At 37.7% G+C, this 19262-nt stretch overlaps 1 protein-coding gene across 1 annotated transcript in view; it reads left to right on the plus strand.

Moving 5' to 3' along the window:
• LOC105389347 (ADAMTS-like protein 3) overlaps window positions 1-18848 on the plus strand; it is a 335955-nt gene extending 317107 nt beyond the window's left edge. Inside the window, exons 11-29 of the mRNA XM_048631226.1 lie at window positions 1763-1921; window positions 2332-2462; window positions 4005-4244; window positions 6323-6446; window positions 6778-6899; window positions 9334-9415; window positions 9957-10124; window positions 11990-12172; window positions 12586-12738; window positions 13053-13234; window positions 13746-13846; window positions 15284-15393; window positions 15728-15820; window positions 16268-16557; window positions 16648-16771; window positions 17124-17280; window positions 17593-17735; window positions 18128-18305; window positions 18717-18848. Of these exons, the coding sequence (XP_048487183.1) occupies window positions 1763-1921; window positions 2332-2462; window positions 4005-4244; window positions 6323-6446; window positions 6778-6899; window positions 9334-9415; window positions 9957-10124; window positions 11990-12172; window positions 12586-12738; window positions 13053-13234; window positions 13746-13846; window positions 15284-15393; window positions 15728-15820; window positions 16268-16557; window positions 16648-16771; window positions 17124-17280; window positions 17593-17735; window positions 18128-18305; window positions 18717-18823 (2847 nt within the window). The 3' untranslated portion in view covers window positions 18824-18848. The remainder of the gene's footprint in view (window positions 1-1762; window positions 1922-2331; window positions 2463-4004; window positions 4245-6322; window positions 6447-6777; window positions 6900-9333; window positions 9416-9956; window positions 10125-11989; window positions 12173-12585; window positions 12739-13052; window positions 13235-13745; window positions 13847-15283; window positions 15394-15727; window positions 15821-16267; window positions 16558-16647; window positions 16772-17123; window positions 17281-17592; window positions 17736-18127; window positions 18306-18716) is intronic.
• Window positions 18849-19262: the final 414 nt, after the last annotated feature.

Raw genomic sequence — 19262 nt, forward strand, 5'->3', positions numbered from 1 at the left:
AGCCGTGTGCCCAAATATAGTCCACGTATAGGCATAACTGCCCCATTATGTTAAAATTGGTTTTGAACAATATAAGCTGCTGGTGTTCCAGTTTAAATAAATAAATAAACAATGATGGCTCGAAACTGAAAATTATAGAAAAGATGGAAAACCACAACCATCCTGTAAATAGAGATATATGATAGAGTGTGATATGATTACAGTAATAGTAGTTTTTATTATAAATAAAAGATAATATGTATGTTATACGTTGTTATTTTTGTAGAATTAAATTCGGGGATAATCATGTAGTATGTGAAAGAAAACATCGTGAGGAAACCTCATTATTTAGATTAAGCACATTTAGATATGTGAACCCACCAATCCGCAGTGGACCAGCGTGGTGGGAAATGGATACATTCCAAGCTTAGGAAGGGGGTTTAGACCTTTGAGATACTCGTATGCACAATGGTTCCATTCAAGAGAGCCAGGTGCAGGTTCTTACACCCCCGCAGATAATAGAATAGAATGATCCACTAACCCTAGTCTCTCTTACTGAGAACAAGTTACAGTAAGTACTTACATACAATACAAATATTACCTTATGTTCATATTGCCATAATAGCGTAATATTGTGTACAAAGGTCCTCTGCTTTGCGCGCTCCCATTTCAAAAGAGCTACTAGTAGCTATTTACGAGCTCCCATTACAAAACAGCCACTGGTCACACTTTATTACCATTACAAAACAGCCACTGATCACACTTTATACACTTCCTTTTTCGTTTGTTACCATGACAACATTGGTTTGTTGAAAATACAAAAGTACTCTGTGATTACTTGATTAGGTAAAAAATCTATGCCGACTGATGGGACTCATTATTCTGAGCCGTGAAATTAAAAGTTTATGACGTCACACCAGCCCGCCATCCTGACGGGAATTTCAAAGTGGTCGTGATGGTTGTAATTTTTTAACTTTCTTTACAATACCTTAAATTACTTATTTTGGCGTTGATTTTTTTTAACTATAATAAAGTGATGTAAAACTATCCAATAAAAGTATATTTTTTTTATGCATATTCCCTATTAACAATCACTAAGCCTGCAGCGTTGGCGTCGCTCGCTTGTCAAATCTGATGTTACTTGTATGGATCTGACGGATGTTTGACAGGCGGGCGACACTGCTTAAGGATTGTTAATTTCTTATAATAAATGTTCGGTGGTTGTACAGTACTTTGGTACCATCAGAAACTGCTACCCTAATCTCTTCATCTCTTTCCCCATCACTCTGAAATCCGTACTTTCATAATCGTAAACTAATCTCTACGTCTCTTTCTTGATTGCCCTGATTTCCTTACTTCCATAACTATCAACCCTAATCTCTTCCCCCCTTTAACCATTTCTGTACTTTTAGAACTATCAACTCTAATCTTTCCATCTCTTTCCCCCAGCACTCTCAATTCCGTACTATCATCAACCGTCAACTAATCTCTCTATCTCTTTCGCCCATTGCCATCAACCCTAATCTCTCTATCTCCCTTCCCCAGTGCTCGGTCTCATGCGGCGAAGGCGCGCAGCATGAAGTGTAATCTCTCTATCTCTTACCCCTATCACTTAGAAATCCGTACTTTCACACCCGTCAAGTAATGTATCTTTATCTCCCTCCCCCAGTGCTCAGTCTCATGCGGCGAAGGCGTCCAGGTGCGCGGAGTGGAGTGCAATCTCTCTATCTCTTTCCCCCATCACTCTGATTTCCGTGCCTTTACATCTATCTCTTTCCCCCAGTGCTCCGTCTCCTGCGGCGAAGGAGTCCAGGTCCGTGGCGTGGAGTGCGCGCCCCCCGGCGGCGGCTGCGACCCCGAGGAGAGGCCGGAGATCAGCCGGCCCTGCTTCGTGGGCATCAGCTGCCCGACTTACAGGGAGGAGGGGGAGAGCCAGTCTGAGGTGAGGTCTACTTATCATCAAAAAATCCTTGCTCGTAGATAAAACCACAAGAAAATTATGCTCAGGAATTTGCGGTGTCCGGATTTGTTATCTACGTCGATAAACTCGTACAATGCGGTTTCCACCAATTACAGCACCTTATTTATGACGAATTGCTATATGGTAACTTTTATCTACGTCGATAACGAACCCGTGTAGCGGCAACTGTTCTCACTGATTCGTTTTACACAACATATCAGGTACATGGTTATTAGTAAAGTAAAACTCATTAGTATAGGTTCACTCACAAGATTTTATTAATTGTGTTGTAAAGTAGTCTTATATGGTGGTCAATATACAGTTATACATAAGTTAAAATAGTTATACCCTTGACATAAACCTCTCATTCCAACCAAACCTCCTCCGCCCAGCAGCAAGACGACATAGAGGACCTGATCCCAGGAGTAGTGTACCACACGCAGCCCCTCATCCAGCAGTACCCGCCGCCGCAGCCGAAGACTGAGCGGCTGATCGGAGAACCTGACGTGCCGGTTGAAGCTACGTAAGTTGATCTTGTTTGTAGAGTAGATGATAATGATTGTGAGGTGGTTGGGTAGAGTAAAAACGGTTAAGGGCTGATTTTTCAATGGTCATATAGGAGTTTTCTGAGGAATAATTCTGATGCTGTCGCGTCTGAATGTTTGTATTTGACAGTGACAGCAACAAATTTATTCCTCAGATAACGTTTATCTGATTATTGAAAAATCTTCTCTTAGAATAAAAATGATTAGAACAGACCTACTGCAACCGTACCAACCTGCCTTTATTGATTACCAATCAACACGTCTTTAGCAGCATTGCGTCTATAAAAAGTGAGCTAATTATAATTGCATCTGATAGAAGTTTGGCATATAAGTAATGCTGCTTTTAAAAAACTGTTGGTTGTTAATTTTTCAATGGTATCTGATAAACTTATAAATAAGGTCGTAATACTCATAATCAAAATAATGTAATTTCTAGCTATATTTCGCAAAATACCTACTATTGGTTTTTATATTAACCAAGTCTATACATGCAACCTTTTATCAAAGTGTACTTATGTATGCGTCTCTTACTATCTACTTGAGCTCAGAGTATTTTGTTGTTGTCTCTTTCAGCAATTACAAAATATTCTTTGCGTGTGGCTGGTTGTATGTGAGGTATTGTACCTACATTCGTCTCAGTTTTCGGTATCACTTTTCGATTCAGACATTTAAAAACATCACACATCTATGAACAAGGAATGACATAAACCCCATCGAACACTTTGGCAATGGCTAGAATTTTTCTTTTACTAGCTTTTTGAATTTTCACATTACTACGAGCCAGTAGATGCCCTTTTTTATCAGCAAAACTGTGCACTTAGACTTATTAGAACCTAAATCCGAGTGTGTTATAGATTGTGAATTTATGTGTCTAAAATAGAATGTTTAGCAAAAACATCCACTGTAAATAATAACACTTTACTGTTAAGAGTAGAAATTTATATTTCTACAAACGAAAAACACAATACCTACCTACTAGAAAAATATAAAATACAAACTTCCTTTTCACTCCATCTCATTTTGATTCACCTCAGAGCAATCCATCTCACTATCTTGTTCCAGCACTTCTGCACATAACTTTGAGATCTCTCGCACGGTATTCACACACTCACTGCTCACAAACTGAGTTTTTGTTCCTTCTGCTTTCAACACCTTCTCTTACAAACTCTTTCTGGCGCACACTTAACAAAAACTTTACACTGTTCAATTTAACACTATTTGAACTACAGCACAAAATTCTCTCCAACACTTTTCTAAAACTACTGTCTTCAAATTTCAGGTCTCTTGTTCACTCGATACAAAAACGATTGGCGAATTGTAACAGACATTGGTGCACATACTTCTACATAAACCAGCCAGATTAAATATAACATTCCGATAGGTTTTAAGTAGTTTTGTGACCCCTGGAAGCACATAATATCCCAGCATGACTTCTTAAATCTAGAGTGTGTTAGATTGAGAAGATCTGATACTTAGCTTTGTATTAAAAAAACCAATATAACATGGTTTTTCTTCTATAGCTACATAAAAGACGATGAATGGGGACCCTGCAGCGTTACTTGCGGAGAAGGATGGCGTAAGAAAGAGGTTCACTGCAAGATCTTTCTAGAGTTCAGCAGAACTATCGCTAAACTCCCTGATGGAAAGTGTTTGGGACCAAAGCCTCCTGAAGATACAGAGAGATGTGTGATGGAACCTTGCTCAATGGCGTACGGAAGCTCATTTGGGGATTCCAGTGCTCCGGTTTACAATAGCGACAGGTAAGTTGAACAACAAAATTTTATTGTATGTAGTATATCTTTTTGATAATTTCGACATTATGACAATGTAAGGAGCAAGTATTTCAGAAGGTTAACAAAAATAATAATAATAAGACCGTTTTATTCTAAAACTGAAATATACCATCATTATGTAATCGAATCTAACATACCGTTGGATACAAATTCATTAACAATATCATTGACTCTATTTATAAATAGATTATTTTCTCCAGGCACTTCACTTGTATTACTATTACCAGCTAAACTTGAACCTCTTAATATGGCATCATCTTCTGGCGTAGTTGTTATTACTCTTAATTCTACTAGAGCTACGAGTAGGCTTAAAGGCATATAATAATTTAAATCTTTCACAAATTCCTCTTTAGGATATATAACACTAACGTCTAATTGATACACATTCAAAAATTGTTTTAAACTATCGTAATATAAATCTCGTAGAGTGAGAAAATGCTGGGACCGAAATTCGGAGTCTGTGCAAAGGTAAATAAAGTATACGATATCAATAACCGGACTAGCATATCGCATTGCTTGAAAGTCTATAAAGCATACTCTTGTTGGATTCCCTTCCTGTAAAACAAAAAAAAAACATTTTGTTAACCTTTTATATCCAGTACAAGGAGGTGAAAAAATAGGGCTTTAACTATTAACTCTTAGAACCCGAAACTTAATAGTTATTAAAAACACAGCAATACTCACATCATCGTGTTTAAAAACCATATTGTTTATCCACAAATCACCGTGGCACAGAACATTGTACGTTCTTGGTTCAACATACTTTCTTAGAATGTCTAACAGTTTACATTCAATTTGTTCCAATTTCTTTTTTGCTTTTGCATCTTCTATAACATTTAAAGACATGTTGAATGAGTCTTGAAAATGATTTCGTAATAGTGTCTTATTTAGGAAACTGTCTTTGTAGATTAAATCTGAAAATTGTGCAGCTAAATTTCTGTAATTATCCGGTTGCTCATGTTGAATAACAAATGAAATTTGGCCAGTTCTGTCAAAGCTAGACAAACATGTTGGTATTGAATAGTATCATATTTTTCAAAATTGGTTTCCATGGTATACCCTTTAGCCTTGAGATCTTCAGCACCTCTTTACCTTTTGTATCACAAGAAACAAAACATTTAGGTAAAACAACCCTTTGATCTTCAATCAAACGCATCTGAATGTCTTCAAATGCTGGAATAACTTTATCATAAACTAAAACTTCCCTTGCATGTAATTCATTAAACAAATCTTGTCTTACTGTATTCACTAAAGTTTTCACAACCACACTAACGTTTGCATCTTTACAATCGTTTGTTTCTTTAATGAATACTCGGAATAAATTAGATATGAAATTATCACCACGTCCGCAAACATATTCGACGTGATAAGTGAAATCTTTCATTCCCATTGTTTTTGCGTATTCTTCAATATATTTGTGCAGCTCATCATTATTAAATTCATCAGGCTCACTTGTATTCACTTCTAAAGACATGTCCAATATTTTACAAACTCACTAACTTCACAACAAACCAACAGAGACTGTCCACTATCTTTAGATTACTGTAGTGATAATGATAAAGTTTTTCGATAAAGATAGAAACATGATTTTGTTCTTATCAGTGTTTTATGAACATTATCGTGACGTGTTATCAATTCATTTGATTTTCTATGAGTCAGGGAGCCATATCATAATAATGCCAAATTAAATTGAGTGAGATTTGAGTCAGCTTTAACTATTTTAAATTATAAATTTAAAAAAAACTTCACCAAAAATAATAAGGGCAAAGACTCATAACTCGTAATCATCGTATAATTATACAATTTCGATTTTAGTAGTGTTTATTATTTATTTTATTTAAATTGCATATGTAAGTAAAACAAAATCACAAATGGCACTGAGGCGGCACTACAACTACACAATTTTATTCATATATGCAATATTATATCAGTATGCAATAAGGCCGCAGATTGCGATATTCCTCATATCTTTCCCTTACCTCCCACATCTTGTTTTGTGCAATAAAACATATGTTTTACTACATTATCATCGTCATCATCATCAGCAGGTCTCTCACCTACGGCACATCGAGCAACATCCGCGTGGCGCCCGGCGCGCCCGGCAAGAGCTACTCCTGGAAGGAGAAGGGATATACTAGCTGCAGTGCTTCTTGTCTTAGTGGCGTCCAGGTATTCAACGAATGAGTCATTATCGTCATCATTATTGTCATCATCTGATTCTTGTCAGCCAGGTGCTCTATCCCATGATATGATAAAGTAAATAAAATGAAATTTGTGTAAAATAAATCTTTATTTTCCACATATTTTCTAATGAATTGACCAGTAACGTAAATTATTGTAAGTAACTATACATTGAAACAAATTATCTTTAGAATTGACTAGATTATAAAACTCGGAATGCTCACAGAATGCGAATTGATGGAATATATCATGTACAGTGGTGTACACATCTACAACATATCTTCATGAATCTGTTCTAAAACACACTATTCTCCCACAGGAACTGATAATTCAGTGCGTCAGAGACGAAGACGGCAAGAACGCGTCCCCATACATGTGTGACCCGCTGACTAAACCAGAGAACCGAGTGCGGACGTGCAATGACCACCCTTGCCCTCCAAGGTACGAATAGCTTAATTTAAATGACTTTATGGATATGCGAGGTTGTTAGTGCATCCCCATGGCAAAGACAGGATCCTACGACCCCGCCGGGTAGTGTTGCCTGGCGGCCAGCTGCCCAACGGTTAACGGTTCGGTTGGGGATTGTCCTCCTAGCCGAATTTCGACCACGAGATCAGCCATGTACGAAGGAGTAGATTATATAGGAGCACTCTCTGTTCCATCACTCTCCTAACCAAACTTAGAACCACAATTTAGAAACACAAATTGATGGTCCCACCCGGGAATCGAACCCGGGACCTCTGGGTCATGAAGCGAAGCTTCTACCACTAGACCACAGAGGCAGTTTTCTTCTATTTATTACAGTGTAGCTGAGGAATTATAAAAATTTATAACAACGGATGAAAATGTTATGTTTTTATTTTTTGGTGTTGTAATATATTTTGAGTAAACGAAATAACACCGCTATAATCTATAGTTATTAAAATCTATTGTGTAATTACGGTATTTTTAGTACTTATTTAATAAAATGTAAAAATGTGACGGTAAGTATGAATTAATTTCTGTTTTGTTACCATTCTTGAGGCCTAAATAATTAATTAAACTTTAGGTATTCATTCAATTTAAAGTATTAAAAGGAAAGCCACAGTCTTCTTAAATGACATTATCAAGGAAAAAAAGTCCTATATTCTTTAGAAATCAGTTAAAAATCTAATAATGTCTCAGTTTTGTTACCACCGTCAAGAACTCAAGAATAATTTTTAATGCCTGAGGCGTAATTTAAACAACAACACATTTATAACTTTTACATAGGTTGGGGAATAACTAATATTAAATCATTAGAACCAAATATATTATAAAAGTAAAGAGTTTTAGACAAAATAGTACAAAATCTTCGAACAGAATGCAGGGACAGCTATTAAACGGACGGTAACAAAATTGTTGGGCTTGGTTTACATGGCACCAGCACAAAATTTGAACATGATAAACTTAGAACATGGGCCCAATTTTACATGAAATTCACTTTAAACATCTTAATAATAGAGTTAATCTCTAAATTGGGTTATATCGCTCGAAAAACCACATTTGTAACAAAATAAAACAATAAATATACAGTCATAGCAATCTAACTTCCGTTATTAAAGTCGCCATGTAAACCTGTCGATTTTGTTACTTTTTCGTTCCATCTATATGTTACCGTACCCTCAGTAACAAAACCGAAGTAACAAAACACGCCCACCTAACCTTTGAAAAAATATATGAGCCGTTCAGTTACTAGCAGTGATAAACCAAATACCACAATTTGTTGAGCATTAACCATGCCTTTTTATATTAATTTATCGTAAGAAATGTGTCAATAAATAATTGATTACGGTAATAACAAACCTGACGACAAATTTGGTCACAGTTCGACCGGTAATAAAGACAATCCCACTGAGCTACCCACGGAGGCCTTTTTATTTTTTTTAAGCCGGCAATGTCTAAGATCTTAGTATTGTTCCTCTTTATAATTCCTCAGCTGAGAAACTTCGATACCGCTATGTAGGATTTTATATTAATTTCTTGGTTTTCCATAAGAGTTATGTGTCTTGCGCTTCGAGTGCCATCAGTTAGTTGTGTGGCTAGGAATCCACAACAACTTTAAAAAAAACTTTTATTTATTTAAGAAAGTTGTGTGCAATCATAACTCCTTAATTAGACACTAGACAAGAACAAGTACCTATATTTTTGGATATAATTAGATCAGACGTGTTTATCAATAATATGCGCACTTTGTATAATTTATTTTATTTGTTCATCTTTAATAAACATAGGAAAGCTTAATGCCTTCTTTATTATTTGATAAAAAAAACACAGCTTGAAGCCATAGACGTCTATGGCTTAAACTATCCGTGAAGATTAATAGAAAAACATTCCTGAATAATGATGAAATAACACTGTTATCTCTCTAACCACGCAAGTTTCACACAGGGTAATTGCAAAAATTTAGAGTGGACACGTGGAGAGTCATGTTGTTAGTTCAGCATCAATTAAAAAGTGTTTAACGCGCAATTAACCGGCACTTTACTCTAGTCCAATGAGTTAACATGCGAAAAAAGCACTTTTAAACCGCGCTTTAAATCAAACAGGTTTTATACACAATGACATCTTACTAACTTAAGCCGAGTCTACTAACAATATCTGAGTCTTTTTACTGGAATAAACAAGTTTTATTTATTATTATTATTATTATTATACTGAAATACATAAGTAGATCTGATTTTTTCGCTTTCTCCATAAATGTATGTATTAATGTGCAGTTCGACATTAAATTGTAAGAATGTAATTGTTGAACAGTAAACATAAACAGATTGTATGCATCCAGACCACTTAAGTATCACTAAAGTCTAAACATTAACCCTATAACATAAGATACTTAAAACGGAATTGTTTTCAGGTGGAACTACACAGATTTCTCCCAATGCACCAAGTCTTGCGGCATTGGGATACAAACACGAGAAGTGACTTGCATTCACGAGGTAAACCTTCGTTTTATCACTTTCCACGACCTACTATGTATTACTATATTAACTTTTAATTGACTAAGGTTACCAGTACGTTTGCATGGTTATTCGTGATAACAATTCAGCTTGCAGATTTTAAAATATATTTATCAATCTCCTCCTCCACAGTGCTCACGCCCTCCAAAATATCCACATTTTAACAAATATGACCTGTTCAGTTTCCAGATATAAAGAGCTATGTTATATCGTTTTGTTATCTAGCCCTTTAGCTTTGTTTATCTCCTTCTTATACTCATAAATATTCCTAAGATAGCTAAAAGATATAATAATAATAATAAAATCTAAATCAGCAACCGTTCTCCTACGGCATATTCGCTATTGGACGGTTCGTCGATAGCACGTTTCATTTCTTCCCGTTTTCCCAACATTATCTTTCACATAAAGCCTTTTTGTCTTTGATCTGTCTGCTGTTGTTTGATGTCTCTTTCAAAGACAGGTCTTTCCAGCAGCTATATAATGTTTCACACACACCAAATTCACAATCTTCATCCCACAGGTGACCCGCGGCGGCACCAACACGGTGGTGGTGCCCAACTCGATGTGTCCGCAGCCGCCGCCGCCGGACCGGCAGTACTGCAACGTGCTGGACTGCCCCGTGCGCTGGCACGCCGCCGACTGGACCAAGTGCTCCAAGACTTGCGGCGGGGGCGTCAAGCAGAGGGCGGTGAGTGATGGTTTCTATGGGTTTAGTGAAGCTAAAGCTGAAGGGAAGCTGGGTTATGATGGCGATTCCATGGATTGAGGATCCGTGGAATCGCCAAAGGTAAAGCGGGAGACCACGGACATAGATACACGCATATATCTAGCTTCTGTGTTACGATAAACGAGATTCTTTCCATGGTAAGCCGTGAGCCTTTCCACAATGCATAGTGCGAGCTGGTGTCTAGTTAGGAAGATTTGACGAAAGCTAGCGCTAATGGCCAAACAGTGGGTGGACATCGCTGATTCCATTCCAACGATAGAAGAATCCTGGTGCCAACAAAATGAAGAGCGCTCTTAAGACAGCTCCCTAAAGACAGCTTCTTAAGAAGGTATAATTTGGTGCAATCTTGAAGGCAAAACCATGGATAGACATAGCTGATTCTACTCAAACGATAGAAGAATACTTATATACGAAGCTCTTAAGAAAGCTCCTCAAGCCCAGTCCAGGAGCCCAACTCGATGTGTCCGCAGCCGCCGCCGCCGGACCGGCAGTACTGCAACGTGCTGGACTGCCCCGTGCGCTGGCACGCCGCCGACTGGACCAAGTGCTCCAAGACTTGCGGCGGAGGCGTCAAGCAGAGGGCGGTGAGTTGGGTGCCTGATGCAGATAAAGTTTCTGTGCTATAACGGATGGAACCCGTCCCTTGGTTCTTCACAAATCTTCTTCACTATATGACCGTGCTAGTTCGTACCGAAATGATGCTGGCTTCATACGGTGCGTGATTCTATGGCTCATCACAGTCATCACGCACAGCGGTCGACCACGGACCGCTACGTAAGCAGATATTATTTCCTGTGCTACACTAGAATGGATGAGACCCTTCACACAGTGCGTCGTGCACGCTGGAGTTAAGTCTGTTAGCGTTATCGCGCACCGTGGCTGGTGGCACTTCCAGTGCACGCTTCTCATGACATAGATAGTATTTGTACAACTAGTGTTTCCTTACTAACTATACTTACTTAAGGGTTTCCTGTGAAAATTACAGGTTAAATAGTAGCACATTTTATGTGTTTATCCAGATTGTTAGTTTCGTTGTAATTTTAGCGGATGGCAGTGGTAGTAGGTATGTTACTATCGCTCTAGGTTAAGGGGAAACATCGAGATGAAACCTGCATTAGACTTTAAAAGGATATGCACAAAGGTATAAGCTAGGTGCAGGCACTTATACCCCCACAGAGAATATAATAAGGTTCATGTATAAAATAAAATAATGCCCATTCCATTTTCAAATAAAGCAGCTACATCGTAAATAGAAACATTGTTTCTATAAAACTGCGTATAAAGTAGAGTGCTTAGTTAAATATTAACGATGCAACGTTAAAATATAACTGCGATGCGGTAAAGTATTTGTACCTACTATGTTATTAAATCCCCATCTGTACATTGTTTGCAATTATTTTATATTTTTCAATCTTTAAAAAAACAAAAGTATTGAGCTACTTATGAATGAAACTAACTTTTCAGGGTATTAAAAACATTCGAAATATTCAACTTGGGAGTTTTTTGGAACATCTACATCTACAATAATTATCATAGTGGAAATTCTATGCTAGATTCTGTTTGTTTTCTGTCTTCGGGGTCTAAATTCTTTCTAGTTTCTAGATTATATTGGTAAAGGTTGTCTGGAAGAAATCGCTTTAAGGGATAAGACCGCCATTTGTACATATAATATGTGTTAGATTAAGTTTTGTAATGTTTTCCATATTTTTGTGTACAAATAAAGAATATCTTATCTTATCTATTAAACAGTAGTTATTTTTTCATGGGCTGCGCTGATGGGCTGAACTAATTTGCCTTTTTGATCCCCTTATATCTTCTCCTCGCAGGTGGAATGCAAACAAATAATGGCGCAGTCCCACGTGGTAGAACGTCCCGACTCGATGTGCGGCGCGCCTAAACCCGCCTCCACTAAGGCCTGCAACAGCCGCCCGTGCCTACTAGACACGGCCTCACCGGAGATAGGCCTGGCTAACTCGAGTTATATACAGCATGATCCGAAGAAGAAGAAGGTAATAATGTAGTATATAACAAGCAAGACAGACAGCAGTCTGTAATGTAAAGCATTACATACCCATAAATGCAACTGTAGTGTAGCAACATTTTCCCCAGCGTATGTAGTTCTGCAATTCTATACCATAAAGACTGTTGACCTCATTTCGTTTCTATTCTATCCTTACGTGATGAACTTGGCAGAATACAACAAAACCACTAGATTCACTTTTCGGACCTTTTGTATCTCTTCCACATTGTGCTATTTTGGTATAACTAGTGTTAACTATGTACACTATTTGACTTGTAGAGTTCCTACATGCTCCATACTAGGTACAGCGGACTGCAAAGAAACCTGACCCCCTCTCTTAGGGGTTAGTTTTAAGTATAGGTCGCTGTGCGTTATTGTTCAAGAAAATATTTTCTCTAACAGGTAACAGTGAAAGTAGGCGGCTCAGCTACAATATTCTACGGAACTCAAGTGAAGATAAAGTGTCCAGTCAAAGGATACAATCGAACGAAGATACAGTGGGCCAAAGATCATCAGATCATCACCAAATCCAAGAAATACAAGATTTCGAAGAAGGTGAGAAATACATGCACGTCGACTGGCAGAAAATGCTTTTAGCATTAAGTCCACCTGATTTAACGTTACTAATTTGTAAATTGTGCAATAAATAAAAAAAAAATGAGAGTTTATACAGGGTGTTGCAAAAGGGTATTCTAAGGCGAAAGGGGGTTACTCAGGTAATTTTAAACAGCTTTAATTTTTTCTTCGTGATTTTGAAAATTCACCAACAAAATATTACCTTTTTCCATAGAAATTTTGTTTGTCTCGTGACTTTTTACTTTGAAGAATGACTGTATGAGGCATTAACCATCCATCTCTCTCCCACCCAGGGCGCTCTCCGCATCACGTCCCTCTCTCTCCGGGACCACGGAGTCTACACCTGCGTGGCGGGGCGGTCCAGCGCCAACCTCACTCTGGTGGTGAAGCCTCGGCCGGGAGAGTTTCCTTCGAGTGAAGAGATTGAGAGGCATAATAAAGCGTTGGATGAGCCGTCGTCGCCGTTGGCTGATAGGTGAGGATTTACAGGGTGTTGCATAAAGTGTATACTAAGCCGAAACCTACGTGTGCAGCATGTTATATCGAAGGCCGGAAAGGAATTTCATTTCTCAATTCTGTATAAAGTTGAAGATAATAATAATAACATTATAAATTATGTTAACAAGTATGTGTTTTATACCTGTATTTACAGGATGATGCAAAAGCGATATAGACTGCTGGTGTCTTTAAATTGAAGAACATTCTGAAAATTATTACTTAATGAAATTGTAAAATTGGTGGAAAAGCCTTGATTTACACACTTTTGCTTTAGATAGACTATACCACTTTTGCAATACTTTTGTGCAAGGTATTTACACAAACTAGTTATAACACAATTTTTTAACGTTAAAATAATCATCTGTATTCTATCTATAATACCAACCCTATAGGTATTTTCAATGGTACTTTGAACGAAGATCGAAAAAAAAAAAATCTTTCTCTAATTTTTCGGAAAAAGTAAACATTATTTCTATTAATTCCTCCAGTAGGACGGACGGCCGGTACCGCGCCATTGTGGGCGACGACCAGTCCCACGAGCAGCGTCCCGGAGACCAGCGGAAGAACTACAACAAGAACCGACAGAAAGGTAATGTTTATGTTGTGGACTGCGGTAGATGAGTTGTATCAGAAATTAGGTAATTTGTAAAGAGAACTAATGTCAAATCATACGTAGTTCAATATGTTGCGGTAGATAAGTTGTATCAATAAAATAATAATTTAAAAATAAAATAATAATTAAATAAAATAATGGTTTAGACCAATCCTAGGTGACAGTACAAATATACCTAAGCAGGTACTGTTCTTTTTTGATGTTGGTGCGGTGACAAAGTAGCTTTAGGTAGTTTTCAAAACAGAAACATAATTATTTTGATTTGTACCTACTTTCAATAAAACATGCTATAATTAACTAAAAAGACTAAAAATCTTGAAAAAATATTTTTTTCTGTCTTGAAAACTAGGTGGATAGATAGGTAATGCTACCAAGTTTTTGGGCTTGACTGATCATCAGCGTGTCATCTTCCACTGGACATAGGCTTCAAGAAGCATTATAACACTCTGTCCTCGGCATTCCTCACCCAGCCACTACCGGTTGAAACAGTCTCTAAAGCACACAACTAGCCGTAAAGTCTTCTCAGTCTACTCAACTCACAAAATTCAAAACATTATTAGACGACCGAATGGCGTAGTGGTTAGTGACCTGACTACTGAGCCGATGGTCCCGGGTTCGATTCCCGGCTGGGGCAGATATTTGTTTAAAGACAGATATTTGTACTCGGGTCTTGGGTGTTGATATTTATATTTAGTATCTATCTATCCATGTATTTGTGTAGATATATCAGCTGTCCGACACCCATAACACAGGTTCTGCCTAGCTTGGGGTCGGATGGCCGTGTGTGAGATGTCCCCACATATTTATTTATTTATTATTTATTATTATTATTCATATTCTCAGAAGGAAACTGCTAAAACAACACTCAGATTTTCCCTATTTTCCTCCAGTACCGGTGCCACATTTGTCACCCGATATAACCCTAAAGAGGTTAATAATGCCTCCTTAGTAGACGTGGCAACGCTCATTAAAAACTTAATCCATGCACTTAGAGCGGGTCTTTTAGACCCCGGCACTGCGCTGTCTAGAGTGACGAGGGGTTAAGCTTTTGTGTAACTAAATTGTGTTGTATGCTTTGCAGGGTTAAAAAGAATGTACCTATGTAGGAAAGTCAAGTATAAATTGCTTTTATTTTTTGTCGAAAAGCCTACGTATTGAATGTTAAAGGTCACACATAAAAAAACTGCTTTACTGTTCACACACGTGTATCGTATAAATAATTCTTATTATAAAATTTCGGAGTCAACTTTTATCTACAAATCTGAACTTATAATTTAATATTTATTATTACAACAAATACATTTTAAAGCTCCATTGAGAAACATCCTTGTCCAATTCCGAGAATAATATTTAAAACACAAAGTTACAAGCGAAATATAAACCAACCGCTCTGAAGTAATATTGTAATTCCAGGTAAAATAGACAAAGTGAGAGACGCAATGTATGGCAACACCGCCACTACTAGTACCAAGCCAGCCACCAACTACAACTCACAGGGACGCGACATCTATGATGAAAATGAGGTAATTTTCCTTGCATAATGGGATTTTTTATAAATTTTAGATTTTATTTCATTGTTTTTATTAACAGTCTGAACGTTAATGATTTTATAATAAGGTAATTAGATGTAAAAGTGTTGCAGAAGGTATAATTTCAAAGGTATTAAATTGCGATATTTTTGCGCAAAACAAATCCAAAGTAATAACGAGATGTATAATTCACATTTAAATTCCCTGATTACTACACTTTCTATACAATTTATATACAATAAAAGACTTGAATATTTATTATAACATACTTATAATCTAGTGTGTATCTAACAAACCCCCCCTTGCCCTATGCTTGCCTGGATACTAGGAGACTGTTATTTCGTCCAAACAGCTACCACCGAAAAGGAACACCGGTTCTAGACTGCTCCCCTGCCTACATTTCTTAGTAGTTCAACTTCAGGTGAGACGTTTTCAAAAAGGAAATCTACTTCATCAATGTCTTCAAATTCATCTTATAATGGTTCCTTATTAAATTTTGTATATAATTTTTCATCAGTCATCGAGGTTTCATGATCTAATTTGGTTTCTGTTGGTTCTTCTGCGTTGGCGGACAGCATGACTTTTGGTTGAGGTTTTGTCCTGGTTGTATCAGTTTTTTGGATTTTGTTTTAGAAGCATGAGATCCTTATTTGGTTTCTTTATAATTAGGTTCTTCGGTTTTAGGAAGGTTATTTTTTATTTAATTATTTATGCATGTCGCATTCTTTCGTTTCTTTTTATTTTTAGTATCTCCATTGGAATACTCGTAGTCATAATATTTTCATTATTCACGATACCTTAAGTGGAGTTAATCATTCACCATTATTTTTAACAACTCATTAAGAGCTAATGTAATTGATATGTGCAGATGTTTTGGAATTTCCAGACCTTCGGCACCAACTCAAGAGGGCAACGAATGGCAGATCCTCTCCTTCTTTACCAGAAATATGGAACACCAATGAAAGGGCAAGTCATGAATTTTGAAGATAAACAAATTGTTTTTCCCGAGGATGACGACTCTGATATAATAATTGTAAATGAAGACATCAGTAGAAACACAATAGATTCTAGCGAGAACAAGATTAGCAAGGATTACGTTGATGACATCGATCGACAGTTGGATCCAGAAACGACTGTTTTTACAACAACAAACACCAGGTGAGAATTTAAAAGACATTTAAAAAATACACTATGATAATGTCGTCTAATCAATTACTTACCGACTTATTTATTTATAAAATATTTCAGTTTTAGTACCGTAAAACCAAAACTAAACGGTTCAGAAGAATACGTCTGGCATACTATCGAGTGGTCTCCCTGCAATGCTCCGTGCGGACAAGTTGGACATCAAGTTAGAGGTGCAGTCTGTCAGGTAAAGTCTTTGGTCTTATTGGATTATTATACTTTCACTCTTTTTAGGTTGCTGTCCTTACAAGGGTATTATTGCTAATTACTGTTTTATTGTACTGGATGTGAAAACAACTTATACATACATTTGGCCAAATCAAGTCAAATTTATTTCATAGTATCATTTAGGTATATCATAGTATCATTTATACCAATTCCTATGTAAACTATTGCAATACACACTACACTTAAAAGCTCATTTTAGGCTGCTCCATCCAAACTTTCCATCACATTTTCTCTTCATAAACTTTACCAATTCCCTAAATTTCCCTCCTAACTCTCCACCACGTCACTAAAATTCACCTTCCCACCAACAGCACAAGACCCACAACACGACAACGACAGTGGAGACACAGGAGTGCTTGTGCCGTGGCGTGGCGCCTCCAGATGTGATCAGGGAATGCTCGAGGAATGCCTGTGCTACTTGGAGGACCACAAACTGGTCTCAGCCTCGGTGCCTGCCTGGTGGGAGTGGTATGTTGATTTTAGATGCTGGTTTAGAGAGAATTAATCAAAATTGTTAACCGTTGCAAATCTATGGGCTTCTTGTAAAAGGTCTGTGTCGACTCGTGCATGACTTTTGGCAGAACATGAGGTATTTTTATTTTTCATAAGTAGTATGTCGGTGACAAACACTAGAGCTTTTTCTGGTGATTGCTACCCTAGTTAAAGGATAAGCCATTGAAAATAGCGTCAGTCACTAACTGCTCAAAAGGAAGCTATACCATATATCTGTATCTACTATTACAATCATGCCACATTATCTGACAATCCCATCTCCCCCAGCCGTGTCCCGTCGCCGCGTCGAATGCGTCAGCAGCCAGGGCGTGGTCCCGGACTCGGAGTGCGCCCCCGACCAGCGGCCCGAGGCGCAGCGGCGCGAGGCCAGCGCGTGTAGACCTGCCTGGCATGCCACGCCTTGGAGCAAGGTATGGGGAAAGTAAATATGGTAATGCATGATTCAGGGTTCAAGATAGACTGGAGTTAGATAAACTTGAAGAAGAAAGAAGTTTTTCCATGAACGTGGACTTTTTAAGAATCGGTTGGTGTCATTTTGTGGTGATCAGTGGATCCGCCTGGCACGCCACGCCTTGGACCAACAGATATCAATCCTAATACCTTTTATTGACAGGTTATTTTGCTTGATATTCCTGAATCCAAAGAAATTCCAACTTTCCGGAATAACATTTTACTCCACCACATTACTGGCTTCTGATACACTATCCCGAATATCACCAAGTCCTCAGTAGTCCTCACCCCTTTCCTCACCCAATCACCTTTAACCCAAAGCGGCAACGTCTCATAACCACCTTTCTTCCAGTGCATAGGCGCGTGCGGCACGGGGCGGCAACACCGCTCTCTCCGCTGTGTGTGGCGCTTCCCATCCAGCAGTACCATTAAACGGCGTAAGGAGCGCAGCGCTGCAGCGGCTTGTGAGGGGCTGAGGCGGCCCAAGGTCAGCCGCGAGTGCTATGTGACGGCCTGTGATGGGGGCAAAGGTTTGTGTTGTTTTGTTAATTGTTTTTCTTGGTGATGATGTATTATGTCTATATGAAAAGACTAACCCCCTTATTCATAGAAAAGTTACAATACGTTTTAACTTACAAACTGTTTTGTCCCTCTCTGTCAAAGAACAAATTGTACTTTGTCGGAGAGGGACAAAACAGTTTATTAGTTAAAACATTCTGTAACTTCTCTATGAATAAGGGGCTAAGGACATATTTTCATAAGAAGTAAAAGAGGTTAAATTAGACTATTTCGGTATTGATTGACAAAATAATATTCAATTTACCGGAACGTAGTAAGTTGAACTTGAAAGCATATTTAATTTGCTTAGGATTTATACAAAAACTTGAAAGCCTGTTCTTCACCGTTTTACTAAAACAAAACAAATCCTAACTTCCCAACAGATGGCGTCTGCAGGGATTCGTCAAAATACTGCGAGAATGTTCGAGCGATGAACATGTGTGCGCTGCGCCGCTACAAGCAGAGATGCTGCAAGTCCTGCGCAGACTAAACTCAAAAATCGAACGAGTATTCGACGACACAAACTATTCTTTTCAGCCAGTGTGGAAAGTGCGAAATGAGGCTAATAAAAAAAGAAAACTATTCCATGAAGTGATTTAAACTCGGAATTCGAAAGTGATTTGATCCATATGAGTGATTTAACTTAGTAAAATTTACTATAATCTTACTACGCTATAATAGCACAATGTTTTGTTTTTGACGTCGTTTTTTTAGAGCACCTAATTCAACGGGACCTATTTAGGTCTTAGGATAATGTAGCTGATTCTCAAGCTCTCAGTTAGTCTCAAATTTAAGAGTATAATTATACCGTTTAGCCAACAAAAATAGTCAAATGTTTTGTACTATAATAACAATGTAAATAAATGAAAATTAAGATAATATATAAATGTTTTGCACAGTTTAATATAATTATGCTTAGCTGGCATATA

Source organism: Plutella xylostella, chromosome 28 (assembly GCF_932276165.1).
Source record: "Plutella xylostella chromosome 28, ilPluXylo3.1, whole genome shotgun sequence".
Taxonomy (NCBI): domain Eukaryota; kingdom Metazoa; phylum Arthropoda; class Insecta; order Lepidoptera; family Plutellidae; genus Plutella; species Plutella xylostella.